The following is a 16,045-nucleotide window of genomic DNA, read 5'->3' as shown; positions in this document are numbered from 1 at the left end:
CACATCATTAGAAGATGAAATAATCAGTTTTCCAGAAAAGCAAATCAGGCAGATATTTATGTCTGAAAAACCAAACTTACAAAGGAAGGCCACTGAATGTCTTGAAGGCAGGTCACAAAACAAAGTAAGCTCATTTACAAACTACTGGAGATGTGAAAAGCTCTTGCCATGACAATAAAAGTCAGTCAGTACTTGAAGAGTTTGAATGATGTGCTGTTTGCCTTTCCTAATTTGAACCCAAAGACCTTTCCCACTTTCCTTCTGTTGCATTTCCTCCAGTCTGGCTCTGAAGAGTAGAGATGTAAAATTCCTGTTTACGACTGCTCTTCAGAAATTGTGCCAATGGCTTAGGGATCATAGCAGATATTTTGAATGAGAAGATAAAATCTTTAAAAGTCTCACTTCTTTGCATGCTTATGCTAGTATAGAGGAGTGGGTGGGGAGGAACTTGGGCCAGAAGGGATTAGCCCCACATTTTTGCATGTAACCTAAAAGTCTGTTACTTTAATCGTTGATGAAAGAGAAACAATTTAAATAGCACATAATAAACTCAGATGTGGAAGCCTGTGCTTTAGAATGTTGTTAGCAAAACTTATTTGTTTGTTTGTTTGTTTTGCATAATAATTATGATGACTGTTTGGATCCAGGTGCTCTCTACCCAACCAGCATGCAGATCAACGAAGATGGGAGACTAGTGGTCTATTTCAGGACTGAAATTCGATTCAGGGGGCTGTTTGTAATGTCTCATCCAGGTAAAACCAGCTTTTTGTTTTGCCTCCTGAGTGAACACTGAAGCTCGGTGAGTTAGGTATCTGGTTGCTGAAGGTTGGGAATTCAGTTCCCTACTGGGCCTCCTTGGAGAAGATCCAGTCTGTGTAGCCATGGGGAAGCTGTACAGTCCCAGGGAGCCCCTGGAAGAAGAGAATCGTGTGCCATTTTTGACTACTCTTAACTTGGAAAACCCTGGGAAAGGTTGCCATAAGTCAAAATTGATTTGGCAGTACATACGAATCGTAATTATTAATTAAACCTTGGTAGTATTGTGAGTAGTATTGGTAGTATTGTTCCAGAGAACAGAGAGGTTGAGGAGAGGCAGATATGATCAGAGTTTATTTATTTTTTTATTTTTTATTTGGGTGAAAAAGTTTATTTTTCTTCTAGGTAGAGTAGTGTTCAGGGGCAATTAAGTATTTGTGGGAAGATGAAAAATATATGCAGTACTTATTTTCATATCAACCTAAACTTATGGTACCTCTTTAACAACATAAAATCTTTCTTTCATAACTTAAAATATGAAATAATAATTTTCAATATATTTATGATATTTAAAATTATAAAAGCAAAGAAACTGATTATGTGTTACAATAAAGAGAGAGCAGCAAACTGTTGATTCCTGTTCATTGCCGTCTACAAGTCATAAAGCTTTCCCCTTATCCCAGACCACCTATGCTTCTGTCATGGAGAAGGCAGGGGCCATTAGATAAAGAAATGGATCTTGGATTTGAGAATTAACCATGTCTATGGTATGTGAAGAAAGATTATTCTCTATCTGTCTTTCATACAAATCTCTATTCTGTGGAAATCCTAGCATTTTAAGTAAGCAAACCCATCTCTTAAGAAACATTTTGCTCTTCCTTACAGGCAAAAGTGTTTTTTTCTTTTACCCAGTTTTAAAGTTGGAAAAAGTGAACATTTCTCCTCCTTGGCTTTTCAGTTTTACTTTAGAGAGATGGACATAACCCCTTTCTCCTGACAGTAGTGTTGGCTGATTTCTCACCTTCTATATGTGTTATTTTTCCCATGCAAAACAACTTGACTGTCAGTAAAGGCTTTTTTCTTTTTACCTTTGGAATACACACTATAGGCCTGAGAAAACCTTTAGAACTGATTTTGGCCCTTCTACGGAAAGAGGTTCCTCACCTTATAGACTCCACCATCCATCCAGACCAAATTTTCTGAGGGTGTATGTGGTTGCATGGGGAAGGGAGAACAGGTAAAGGACATCACTGTTCATTCCATCATAAAAATGTGTCTTTAATTTTTGCAGGAACATCTCTCTCATCTATGGTCATGTCTGCTGATCACCCTGGTCTCACATTCACACTGAGCCTTTCACAAAGTGAGCAAACCTTCCACCAGCCCATGCAGCAATGGAAATTTGTCTCTGATTTTGCTGTAAGTTTACAACATGATATATTCTGTAATACAATTCACTGTTTTTTTTAAAAAAAAGTGTATGGTTTTTGTATCATTTATTCTTGTGTTCGAATCCTATTGGTGTTCTGGTAAGGCTTGTATAACTTGTTATGACGATTATGGTTAATTGAAGAAGTGCTGCAGCATGTCTCAGTCATATGGCTGCTCATGTGCCCAGTTGTGCAATTGAGGTTTGCCCTAGCAATGTCATCAGTTAGCCAAAATTAGTTACAGGAAGTTAGGCAAAACTTACATAAACATCAACAGGATTCTAGCTTATTGATTGATTTATCTGAAAGACTGAATTGCTCAAGACCAACATGGCCACCTGTTTGTTCCATCATAATTATATAGTAAATTTTACTTAGGGACTGTAATAAAGAAAAGAAAGTGGAACATGTGCATCTTTTATATCAGAATCAGACAGTAACGTGTATATTAGAAATAGAAAATGTTTCTGCAGAAAGATGCTTTGAGGAACGGAGTAGTAAGTAGAATTTATAACCTAATTTTGGAACAAGAGGAAAAAGAGACTGAAATAGAAGGTTTGAAATCAAATTGGGAACATGATTTAAGGACAGAAATTAAAACAGAGAATTGGACAAAAAATTGGAAGATGAGAGTTTTAAGATTAAGGTCGGTAAAAATAAAAGAAAAATTTTAAAAAATTAGTATAAGGTGGTACATGACTCTGATGAAATTGAACATAATAAATTCATAGTATTCTAAGGCCTGTTGGAAATGTGATGAAGAAATTAGCACGTATTATCATATGTGGTGGGAGTATAAATGGATTAAGAAATTTTGGAAACTGATTTTTAAGGAAATATGTGATATATTTGGAAAAGATATCAAATTCAATTCTAAAATTGCTTTCTTGTCAATTTTTGATAAGATAGAATGTGATTATTGCTCAAAGGAATTGATTTTCAATTTTATGACAAGTGCTAGAATATTAATCGCTAGATTCTGGAAAGATAAAAATGATATTAAATTAGAAGATTGGTATAATGAACTATGGGACATTGTGTTAAATTGACTACTGAACTTAAGATGAAAAAAGAGGAAATAAGTTTAAATATTTTTATCCTATTTGGGGTAGATTTATTGAATTTGCATTATTTGAAAGGAAAGGGGAAAATCTCCAAGCAACAATACAATTTTGGGAAAGGAGGTTCACAATAAAAGTATTGCTCCAAAGGGTCCTGTGGGTATGGGGGTGCACTGTGTTTTAGATTGTATTAGTAAGTATTTTGTATTCTTGTATTTGTTTTGGAAATAGATAAATAAAAAAATAAATAAAATAAATAGAAATTGTTGGGCATTTCAATATTGCTATTCAGCCCCAACAAAATACACTGATTTTGAAGCATGATATGCCCAGTGCTTATACCATCTCTTGATGGGTAAGGCGTATCAGGGTGATATCAGCTGATTAAAGATTAATCATCTGACTTTAAAATATTAAACTACAAATTAATGGCTGAAATCCAGTAGTAAGTTGCAAGTAAAGGAGGCCCATTGAATTAGTGGAACTTGCATAGAAATTGACTCACCAAATCCCCACTGAATACAGGTACAACTTATCACTAGATTTCAGTCAATACATGTTTCCATGAAGCTTTTTGAGAGAAGAGAAAGAAGGGTATAGCTTTTTAAAAAGATGTATCAGCACTTATTTCAATTTAGAACTTTAGTTCCCTCTTTTTTATATATATTACTACGTTTAGAAGGAAAGCTATGGTGAGTTTGCCTTAATTAAAATGTAGCATGTAAAATACATGCTAGCTTTTGGTACATGTGGAAAGTTTAAATCCTGAATCTTTAGCATGCCCAGCTGTAAGCATGTTTTCTCAGAACTACATCTTATTGAGTTCAGTAGAATTTCTTCTTAGGCAATATTCATTGGAATGCACTGAGAGTTACTTCCAGATAGTTAGAAGGTTGAAAGTTGAATATTTCGTGTCTTGTACATTAGAATCACTTTGTTATGTGGAAATACGAAACAGCTAAAGCTGCTGATGTTTTATTCATGAGTGTCCTCATGGTTGCTTGAGAAGGAGAAAATCCAATTATAGACAGGGGTGGAGGGAAACAATATTGTGCCAAAGATCTCACTGAGAAATATACCTCTTTTTTATCCAGCCAATTTATTTTCTTCTTTTTAAGCAGAAGCACTTTTAAACCCAAAACTGTTCATGTTCTGATACTATATTCCTTTTTTTTTTTAGGTGCGCGACTACTCTGGTACTTATACGGTGAAACTTATTCCCTGTATTGCTGCCCCCAGCCAAGAATATACTCAGGCTGTCATCTGTAGCCCACGGGAACCAATCACCTTTGATCTAGATATCAGATTTCAGCAGGTAAATCCTCTCAGCACTTCAGTGTGTTCAGCTAACACAAGTATTGTAGCTGCATTTATCTGACACATTACATACACTCCCCTGATAATTAAAGTGCCTATAATTGCTTTCTTGTGGAGATAATCAGTACCAGATCATATGAAGTAATTTTACAACAAACTTTTTCAACTAACTTAAAAGAGCTGGTGATTAATACATAAAAGCACAACAACTGAGAGTATATTTTCACACCTACTCAATCTAGATATTTCTGTTATCATTGAAGCTGCATCAGTACAGAGAATTTCACACCCAGCTTTGGATGATTATCGTAGAATCATATAATAATGGAGTTTTGTTGTTGTTTAGTCAAGTCATGTCTGACTCTTCTTGACCCCTGGACCAGAGCACACCAGGCCCTGCTGTCTTCCACTGCCTCCCGGAGTTGGGTCAAATTCATGTATTGAAGCCTCAACTTCAGGATCTGTCCTTCCAGTGAGCACTCAGGGTTGATTTCTTTCAAAATGGATAGGTTTGTTCTCCTTTGCAGTCCAGGGGACTCTCAAGAGTCTCCTCCAGCATCACAATTCGAAAGCATGAATTCTTTGGCGGTCAGCCTTCTTTATGGTTCAGCTTTCACTTCCATACATCGCTACTGGAAAAACCATAGCTTTGACTATGTGGACTTTTGTCGGCAAGGTGATGTTTCTGCTTTTTAAGATGCTGTCTAGGTTTGTCATCACTTTCCTCCCAAGAAGCAGGTATCTTTTAATTTTGTGGCTGCTGTCACCATCTGCAGTGATTATGGAGCCCAAGAAAGTAAAATCTGTCACTGCCTCCATATCTTCCCCTTCTATTTGCCAGGAGTTGATGGGACCAGTGGCCATGATCTTCGGTTTTTTGATGTTGAGCTTCAGACTGTTTTTTGCACTCTCCTCTTTCACCCTTATTATGAGGTTCTTTAATTCCTCCTCACTTTCTGCCATCAGACTGGTATCATCTGCACATCTAAGGTTGTTGATATTTCTTCCGGCAATCTTAATTCCGGTTTGGGATTCCTCCAGTCCAGCCTTTTGCATTATGTATTCTGCATATAAGTTAAATAAGCCGGGGGACAATATACAGCCTTGTCGTACTCCTTTCCCAATTTTGACCCTATCAGTTGTTCCATATCCAGTTCTAACTGTTGCTTCCTGTCCCACATATAGATTTCTCAGGAGATAGATAAGGTGTTCAGACACATTTATTTAAGAACTTGCCATAGTTTGTTGTGGACCACATAGTCAAAGGCTTTTGCATAGTCAATGAAGCAGAAGTAGATGTTTTTCTGGAACTCTCTGGCTTTCTCCATCATCCAGCGCATGTTAGCAATTTGGTCTCTACTTCCTCTGCCCCTTCAGAATCCAGCTTGTACTTCTGGGAGTTCTCGGTCCACATACTGCTGAAGCCTACCTTGGAGGATTTTGAGCATAACTGCTAGTGTGTGAAATGAGTCCAATTGTATGGTAGTTGGAGCATTCTTTGGCACAGCCCTTTTTTGGGATTGGGATGTAGAGTGATCTTTTCCAATCCTTTTGCCACTGCTGAGTTTTCCAAGCTTGCTGGCATATTGAGGGTAGCACCTTAACAGCGTCATCTTTTAAGATTTTAAATAGTTCAACTGGAATGCCATCACCTCCACTGGCCTTGTTGTTAGCCATACTTTCTAAGGCCAGCTTGACTTCACTCTCCAGGATGTCTGGCTCAAGGTCAGCAACCACACTATCTGGGTTGTCTGGGACATCCAGATCTTTCTGGTATAATCCCTCTGTATTCTTGTAATCTCTTCTTTATGCCTTCAGCTTCTGTGAGGTCCCTACCATTTTTGTCCTTTATCATGTCCATCTTTGCACAAAAGGTTCCTTTAATATCTCCAATTTTCTTGAATAGATCTCTGGTTTTTCCCTTTCTATTATTTTCCTCTATTTCTTTGCACTGTTCATTTAAGAAAGCCCTCTTGTCTCTCCTTGCTATCTTTGGAAGTCAACATTCAATTTTCTGTAACTTTCCCTATCTTCCTTGCATTTTGTTTCCCTTCTCTTCTCTGCTATTTGTAAGGCCTCGTTGGATAGCCACTTTGCTTTCTTGCATTTCCTTTTCTTTGGGATGGTTTTGGTGCTGCCTCCTGTACAGTGTTACAGGCCTCCATCCATAGTTCTAATAATGGAGTTAGAATGGGCCTATAAGGCCACTGAGTCCCACCAACTACTCTTGACTTAAAGCTGCCACTGGAAGTTATGACCCTCAGGCAAATTCTTTGCTGTCACATGTGGCACACTTTTCTGCATATATTGTTGTGTTGTATTTCTCTGCCTCTTCCCCTTACCTTTTGTTATCAAGAGTATGGGAAGGCTCAGGTATGTGTGCCTAAACTGTAGCAGAGAGTGAGGGAAAGACCTGGCACATGTCTCCCATTTTGACAGCAGCTTCAGATCCCAGTCCACCCTGCAGGTGGGAGAAATACAAGTGCCAGGAAGGGTGTTAATTAAAGTAAGGAGATTGCAGTAAACAGATTAAACTGTGCCACTGATGATCACCAATCCCCAGTCTGGGAGAATGAGCGTGGAAAGTGGCACAATCACTTTGTAGACCCATTCATCTCAAAGTAGAGCCATTCATCTCAAAGTGTCATAAACTGGGAGGGATCAGATTTGAGATAAGAGCTGTGTCAAGTGTAAAGAAGGTAAAGAAAGGCACACCTTTGCCATTTGTAGAGAAAGCAACGCCCCCCCATGTTCCATTCTTGACATCTCCAGTTTAAAGGACCAGACAATCAAGTGGTAAAAAATAATGACTGCTGTTGATGATGACTGTATATTACCTCAACTACTGGAGGCATTTACATCCATTTCTAGTGTCTTGCACTTGTGTTCTGCTGGTGGGCATGAGGCATCAGTAGGAAACAGGATAGTAAACTGGACAGGCTTGCAGTTTGCAGCCATAGAGCTGTTCTTCCTTCCTAGGGCTTTTCTTGCTTTCTTACGGAAAGTTCCTTCTAGACACCCTGGAAAGCTTCTGCTGGACATAACTGACAGTCAGCTTTGGTCAGCCTTCTGACTGGGAATGAGACCGTTTCATAAAGAGTGTGTCTGCACACGTGTGTGTGTGTGTGTGTGTGTGTGTGTGTGTGTGTGTGTGTGTGTGTGTGTGTGTGTGTGTGCGTGTGTGTGTGTGTGCGTGCGCGCGCACGCACGTGCATGCATAAATCAGGCACTTGTTTGTGAGCAAAATTCCTTCTGGCAAGTATATTTCTACTAAATCAACTCATGGATTCAGCGTACCTTTACAGATTATGCTGCCATTTAAAGATGTGATTTTGCTGGATATTGCTGGTAGAATCAACAGGAGCTGAAACTCTCAGATCGTGAAGCATTTTATTTCTGCCTGTAAACATGTGTTGCACTTTTTGCTTTAGCTTCATTTGAGAGGCCAAGGTGACGTATGACGTGAACATATGAAAGAGCTGAAATTTAGGAAACTTTGGATGTCATAAAGCAGGATGTGAAATGAATCCCAACAACTGTTTTCTTTCATGCAGGTCAGTGATCCAGTAGCAGCTGAATTTAATCTCAATACCAAAATGTTCCTGCTGTCTAAGAAGGACCTTTGGCTATCTGATGGGTCCGTAGGGTTTGGAGAAGGAACTGATGTTGCATTCACAGAAGGTAAATTTAGCTTTATTCCCTATGTATTACAGAAGTGGAATCAAGCTACTTCTAATGTTGCCTGATTATCTTATTGAAGAATATTGAAAGTTGGGAATGGTCTGAACTTCTGCCTCTACAATTGAAGGTCTTGGGTTGTTCCCAAAGTAATTTCAAAATAAAAACCTAGACCCTTCTTCTGCTCAACTCCTGAATTTGTGCATACATTGGTTGAATACAAAGCAGGTGTCAGGAACCACTAGCTTTAGCTTTCTAGTGCATGCCTGACATATCTACATAGAGGAATTCTAGATAATAGTGCCTTACTTTTGGACTCTTGTTCAGTCATTCACTCAATCCACAGTGCCATTTTGCATGCACGGGTAGCCCACAAATATTTTCCCCCTTTCTAAGTCTAAATTTAGATTGAACTGACTGAAGTGAGAAGTAACATAAAATGAGATCAGGTAGAGTAGACCCTGTAGTGGACAAATGCAGAGAGACCAAAGACTGCCCGTACCCAATGTCATGTCCATAATTCCATATCCCCACAGGCTGCACCCACCCCTTTCTACCAAACTGGAAATTACCAAAAGGTAATTAGTAAAATGTGGTTTATTGTAGCTTTGAATTAGGAGAGTTGAGCTCACTGGAGACTTCTGGTGAAACAATACTCTAATTTGGGCTTGATTCCCCTCCCCATTCATTGTCCATCCACACTCACCTCATTAAATAGGAGAGTCCCTCCTGGAGACTTCCAGGGCAGCAAGTTATCATTTGTGGATTGAATTTCCTAAGATTCTGGACATCACACCTTGGCCTGTGGGCCCCATAATTCCCACCCTACTGTGACAGGTCTAGCACAAGTGGGCTGCAAAAAGTTGGGGATGTGTTCTAACATGCAGCAATGACAGTTACCAAGTTAGTGCCCTAGTTTTATGCCAATATCCAACCTTAGGGTCCAGAACAAGGTAGCTCAAGAGTTATAAACCGACCATTTTCTATGATCTGGTTTGTCATGGTTTAATATTATTGCTTCGGATAGGCAAATAGTTACAGGAATAAAATGTCATAATAAAAAGCTACTGTAAGATTTGGTTAAGCATTAAAAAAATCGTAGAGCTATAGAAATAGAAATGTTTGTTTTATATATTGCCCCATTAGTGCAAAGCACTATTTTCTGTTTATTTTTATACTTGTACTGATTGTTGAGTTTTAAAATACTTTGGATGAAAGGGTCCAGAAAGATCCCTCAGTTAAGAAACTTCAGACTAATAAACCATTTGGGCTTGTGTTGTTGGGTATCGGTTGCCCCCTAGTGAGGAAGAACAGAACTGAGAGTTAAGCATTAGTCTCATGTGGTTGTGTCCCGTTTTTAAAAAAGAGAATATTAAACAAGAAGCAGCATTGACAGGAGGGGAACTGATTCTGCTGCCATGATTTCAAATTCCCATGGACAGGTTTCTGTGTAAATAATAGGTATTGGCACACAATAATTCCTTTATTTTTCAAGATTTTTTTTCTACTTGAAATGGGGTGGGAGAGTCAGGGCTTGGGAAAGTTTCTCCTTGGACTGCAGCTTCCAGAATAAATCAGCCAAAAAGATCATGCTGGCTAAAATATTCTATGAGTTATAGTCCATAAAAGTACCTTTTCCAAGCTCTGGGGAAAGTCATTAGCAATACCAAGAGTTTATATTGGAAAAAAAATCTCACTTCATTACTGCATTACTTAACCAGCGGTCAGAAATGTGACATTACTTGTAAAGGGATTCTGTCTCCCTCCTCAAGCTTTCTACCCAATCACATACCTGTTTAGAGGTTACCTGGTATGGCACAAGCAACTTTGCTGCCCGGAAGTCTCTTTCCTTGAGTTAAATGAGATTTCTTGGGCTTAGGGCTGAGGACTCCAAGATAGTTCTGAGGGATTTCACATACGTGCTGGACCAGTCTCATCAGGGTTGGCTTAGGCCCTCATGGCTTCTACAACAAATGTAGGGTTGTCCCAGTAACAGCCAAACTGACATATGCAGCAGAGCACCCTTTGGGCAGAACTTGATGTTTTCTGAGCAGTTCTGAGTGATGACCTCTTGATAACCCCATTGTTGTGGTCCCACCACTCCCTGTTGAATGACAGGATTACTACAACATTTCCTCTGCAGGAAGGAGAGGGATCATTCCTCAAGGGATCATTTGTGCTGTCGGCTGCTGGTAGATGTATCTTTTAAACTTGAGGCTCAGGAAACACAAATGCCTGAAGTACCATTTTTATTACCTGAAGTTATACATTTATGACTCCTTTCTGGAAAGAAACATAATGGCCTTAGTCATCCATGCCCAGTTATTTCTGGACTGTGTTACTGCAATGCATTCAAATATGGGAGCTGCCTTTGAAGACTTTGAAACCTGCAGCTTATCTCCAATACTGTGACTAGACTGTCAGTGGGAGCAAAATGAAAATATCATATCACAACATTAATGAAACAATTTTATTGGCTGATGGAATATTTCTAATCTCATTTTTAACTGGTGGTTTCAGTCTTTAAAACTATACAGCTGAGGTCCCATCTATCTTCTCCCATTGTAATCAGTGAGATCTTCATTTCTGTCCTTTTGCAGAGTGCTCTGCTCTCTGAAGCGTGCTGGCTAGTGACCTGAGAGAGAGCTTTTGCTGTGATGGCTCTTTGCCTCTGAATTGCCTCTCTGAGCGGCTTAGGGGGTAAGGCCCAGGCTGTTATCATTGGGCCAATAGGCAAAACTGTTCATTTTCCCCTCAGGCTTTTGAGAGTCTTTAAGACAGTTGCAGTTTTTAAAAATTCTAAGCAGTTCTGCAGTTTTCACACAGTTGTCAAGGATTTTGTATGTTTTTGCTATGTTAATTGGTTGATTAATGAAGATTAATGAATTAATGTAAGATTTGCATAACTTGCTGAGCCTATTTGCAGTTAATTCACTAAGTGCTGGGGTGCATCTCAGTTGCACAGGTGTGTGAGTGGCATACCATTGAGACACATCCTGATTGATACCTTGTCAATTGCCTGTGGTAAGCTAGGCAGACTTCACATGAACACCAGTGGGATTCTGGTCATTATTTGTATATTGTTTTTATCATGTAAAATGCTGTGCACATTATAGTGCTTGAGGGTGTGGGCCATAAATGATATAAATGAAAATACTCTTTATTTTTAGACTCGGAAATTTATGGTCGGGTCATGGTGGATCCTGTTCAGAATTTAGGGGAATCCTTCATTTGTAACATTGAGAAGGTGTTTCTGTGCACTGGGGCTGATGGATACATCCCAAAGTATAATCCAGATAACAAAGAGTATGGTTGCTTAGCCGATTCTCCTTCCCTGTTGTACAGATTCAAGATTCTGGTATGTATATGAATGTAAAACATAGTATAACTCAGACCCAACAAGTCAAAATTGAAATCATGAACATAATAACCAGTGTCTGATTGTTATTTTCTAGGACAAAGCTCAACCTGATACTCAGGCAAAAGTATTTGGAAATATGCCCTTCTATGCTAAATTAGCAGCTGATCATGTAGATGGTTATCCTTTAGTAAAGCAGCCTGGTTCTGATGGATTCAGTTTGTTGTCAACTCCTCTATTCCAGGTAAGTTATGTGAGTTATGTCATTTCAAAAACAGACACGTTTCTGAATTTCGTTCTTATTGGAGAAGATTCTTTTATAAAATCTTGCCTGCTGGCCTGAGAAGACCAGTCATTTTGTGCCATAACAATAGGAGGAAGTGGAAGGAGCTACTGTATTCTCAAAACCAAAAAGAATTGACTATCCTTTGGGTGTTTTTCTGAGAATATTGGACATAAGCCAGGATATTCTATTTGTGACCAGCTCCCAATAATCTTGTTCAGATTAAAGCATGGTTAAAACGTTCATGCTATAGTGGGTACATCCCTTGTCATGTTATTTTTATGTGTGAGAGCAGAAACATGAGGAATTAGCTGAGAATTTCTCTTACTTATCCTTTTCATGTGTTTGTAATTTAACAGGTAGCAGCAGGTAGGGAGTGGTACATTCACACTATCTACATGGTTCGATCACGTGAAAATGCCCACAAAGGCCTAGGAAAGAGAAGTGTTGAGTATCGCAACATTTTGCATTCAACTAATGGAAGTCCTGGTGCTGTACCTCTTGGCCGCAGTCGGAGGGCCATCTCAGACACACCTGCTCTTGCACAAGACATTGGCGCAGATAAGAACAGGGGCACCAATATCCAGCATATAGCTCTGGACCGGTCTAACAAGATCATTACCAAACAGAAAGATCAGTCTCTAGAAGGTAAATCTTATGAAAAACCAATATTAGAAATCACTGGAAGCGATATGGAGGACACAGTTGTACCTATTATTGGAGGAGGAGCAGGGCTCCTACTTCTGTGCTGCACTGTTTTGATTATTGTCTTCCTTCTGAAGCGAAGACGGCGTTCCGCTGATGGGAAGACAAACACATGCATCAACTATTCCAACAGCAATGAAACGGTGACTACACAACGCAGCAACAGTGACAGCTCTGAAGTCTAATTACATTGCAAAGGTGAGGGTTATCCTTAGAAGATACTTTGTTTCATCATTGAAACCAGTATTTAGGGAGCTGTATTTGCACAGTTATAACTGGCTGCTGAAATTTTGTTGCTAGGTTGTGTCTAGTTCCAGCATATGAAAAGAAAAAGGAAGTAAGGTGAAATGTATAGAAGTGTGAGTGACTTATTTATAACTTCTTCCTGCTCGTGGAATAAACGAAAACCTAGTGTTATTATTTTTAAAATAAATGGTGCTAAAAAAACCCCACAAATTAGCAGCTATACGTGTGCCTTACCTACCATCACAAAAGCCTGGTGCTCTTCAAATGGATCGTAATTGGAATTATTTTTGTTTAACTGGTCATAGTGTCTAGAGGTATACCCTTGTATAAGGAAAGAGGGTGGAGAGAACTGAGAGAAGAGTTTAAACTAGATTGGGTAGAAGCAAAATAAATGAAATCATATCTTTGTGTAGAATTTGTATTGTCTGTGTGGATGACAGAGATAACTGCCCTGGAAAAATGCTAAGCTTATTTCATGATTATTTCTTGAGTGTTTTAACCTAAAGGTATTCTGAATACATCTTAATACAAAGTCCCAAAGTTGACATATATCATGACTTCCATGATAATCCTTAGTATTGTATCGTATGTCTGAAGAGAAATTGAAATCATTATTGGATGGCCCTTCTTTCTGGACTGCCTGCAGTTAGTAAAATCTTGATTTTGTTTCAAATAGTTCCATTTAAAGGGAACTTGACAACTACTGTAAGATAGTGTGAATAACTTAAGGTATTGATTTCCTGTAATTTGTTGTCAAATTCAGTCCGCACAAATAATTCTTATTCATGGTTGTTGTGGGTTTTTCGGGCTCTTTGGCAGTGTTCTGAAGGTTGCAGTCATACAGAATTCTAGGTAATCAAATACAATTGTTGCAACGAAGGGACTTAGAATTGTTATCAAATACTGGATGAACAGGTTACTTGGTAATGGTTCTCTTCTAATGTTCAGTCACTGAAGAGGAATCCTTGTGCAGCTTAGCTTCCTCACTCATTCTGTTTATTGTGCAGCAGCACCATGTGTTTAAGGGTTTAGCCCATTTTCTTGATAAATTCATCTTCTGTTTGTTAATGTGGAAAAGCACTCACCCTTCTGAAGGAATGTTAGATGCTACTCTTTGTTTTTTAAGACTTTATTTCAAAGACTGAAAATTTGCAGAACAAATTATTGAAATGCAGTCAAGAAGTTTTACAAATTTTCCAGTTCATGCATGTTTGCCCAGGAGTCTGGGATATGTTGTGGCTTCAGATGAGCTCTATGCACAAGAAATATCTTAATTAGCTAGACCTGATAGTAATCAGACATTTTAATGATTTAAATTTTAAGTTATTAATAATGCAACATTTTTTCTCATTTAGAAAGGAATCCTCTCGATGTTGAATAGAGAAACATGTCTGCATTACTGCATAGTTAGCAGTTTTGTGTATGCAAATATATGCAGCTTAACTGACTTAAAATCTGGATCTTCAGTGGTAAAAACCTTAAACACTGTAAATATTTTTAAATGGCGAAGGGAAGGTTAAGTACTTTCTCAGATCTGCCTTCTGCTGGCCAGAAAAAGGAAGAGACAGCATAGTAGAGTTGGAAGTCAACAACTATTTCATTATGGCATGCAGCTGCCTTAGATTCCTTAGTAATTTGTACAAAATTAGTTTGGGGGAGGGAGGGCTCTGCAGGTTAGAGAATTCCTCTAGCTGGGGGCAATTACTTATTATGAACAACTAGCTTTCTGCAAGCTTGGCTTCCTTTTAATTTTAATAATCGGCTCAAATTTGGTGCTTCTGTTAAAATCACTGTAATGGGGTGTGTGTGGAAGGAATACTATCATTGTCCCATCATTGATTCACATGCTTCAATTATATATATTTTTTACAATAGCATATTAGCTGTGCGCCTTCATGAATCCAATTTTCCAGTATGGGGCACGTTACTCAACAATCTGCCTACCTCCAAGAGCCATGTTGTGTTGGACTGGTTCACATTACTGCCCCCTCTAAATAAGGTGCACGTGTGTATGTATTTCCTTTCAGCCTGTCTTATTAGAGGAAGGAGCATGTATTTCAGCAACAGGAAGGAAAAGTGTGACTGTAGCAGAGGGGCTTTAAGGAATGCTTTCCCTTGCTTTGCCTGCCCAGAAGAGTCATTGCTACTTCCCTTATTTATAATTGTCCCCAGTCCCCTGTTGCTTATGAACCACAAGCAGGCTCTTTCAATACTGCTTGCTCTTGGGAAAATCCACTAACCCACCATGCAAATATAAATCCCCGCTGCTTTCAACAGAAAGATTGCCAGCTTCCATAACTGCAAGCCAGAGATCACAGAGCCCTTCATACTCTTTGTTTGCAAATGGTATTCCGACACATTTTTGCACCTGCTTATACCTCCAAGAGCAACTGCTAGCTGTTTCAGGCTGCAGTGCCACACCTTCTTATCTGAGAATCTTCACAGATAGACTTCTTATCTTTAAGTACTGTTAAACTTATAACCACTAATAAATGCATACAGGACTACACTGTGCATTTTAAATCAAGTAAGCAGCTGCTGTTCCTTTTAATTGCAGTGGGACTCTTGTTCCCTCCAAGGTGTCTTAGAACACAAACTTGATCATCCAAGAAACTCCACCAATCCACTCAGTGTACAGCAGTTGGAGTCTGCTTCCTTCTCTGGAAGCTTAGGAGATGCAAAGGGACTAAAATGCAAGCATTCCTTCATCACCTTTCTGTAGTATATGATTCTGGCTGTACTGAACAGCTGTTTCCTGAGGTTTATGTAATTGGAGGGAAGAAAAATATACATTACAATGGTGTAATATGTCTAAAATATTGTTACGCTACTTGTTTCAAGATGTAAATGAAGCAGGTTTAGTCAAGCATTATGTAAAGCACTGAAACCCTTGATTGCTGACCTGTACTGTATAATATTAATCAGTCTATAATCGTAACTGTATACTTTTTATTGTGGAATTGCCAAAATGTTTTCAGATAATTGTTTTATAAAAGTGTTTTCTTTCATACCTGTGTCTGTAGCCTATTTTTATATTTCAAATATAAGGCATTACACTTTCTCAAGCTGGCTTCATTTCTTAAGCATATTTCTTATCTTCTCTCATTTAACTGAATAATGATACCTATACAGATATAGACACTTCGTTTCACGGTGTGTTTGAGCTAACCAGGGATACCCCATCATGTCGCTCTGTGTAAGACTTATACTC

At 38.7% G+C, this 16,045-nt stretch overlaps 1 protein-coding gene across 1 annotated transcript in view; it reads left to right on the top strand.

Moving 5' to 3' along the window:
• Positions 1-15,842, top strand: part of FREM3 (FRAS1 related extracellular matrix 3) — a 113,800-nt gene extending 97,958 nt beyond the window's left edge. Inside the window, exons 18-25 of the mRNA XM_073001611.2 lie at positions 648-752; positions 2,048-2,175; positions 4,428-4,562; positions 8,119-8,245; positions 11,413-11,600; positions 11,698-11,844; positions 12,243-12,786; positions 15,392-15,842. Coding sequence (XP_072857712.2) covers positions 648-752; positions 2,048-2,175; positions 4,428-4,562; positions 8,119-8,245; positions 11,413-11,600; positions 11,698-11,844; positions 12,243-12,773 — 1,361 coding nt within the window. The 3' untranslated portion in view covers positions 12,774-12,786; positions 15,392-15,842. The remainder of the gene's footprint in view (positions 1-647; positions 753-2,047; positions 2,176-4,427; positions 4,563-8,118; positions 8,246-11,412; positions 11,601-11,697; positions 11,845-12,242; positions 12,787-15,391) is intronic.
• Positions 15,843-16,045: the final 203 nt, after the last annotated feature.

This window comes from Pogona vitticeps, chromosome 5 (assembly GCF_051106095.1).
Source record: "Pogona vitticeps strain Pit_001003342236 chromosome 5, PviZW2.1, whole genome shotgun sequence".
Classification (NCBI taxonomy): Eukaryota; Metazoa; Chordata; class Lepidosauria; order Squamata; family Agamidae; genus Pogona; species Pogona vitticeps.
Note: the sequence above shows the minus strand (reverse complement) of the source record. Positions and strands in the feature narration are given on the sequence as shown.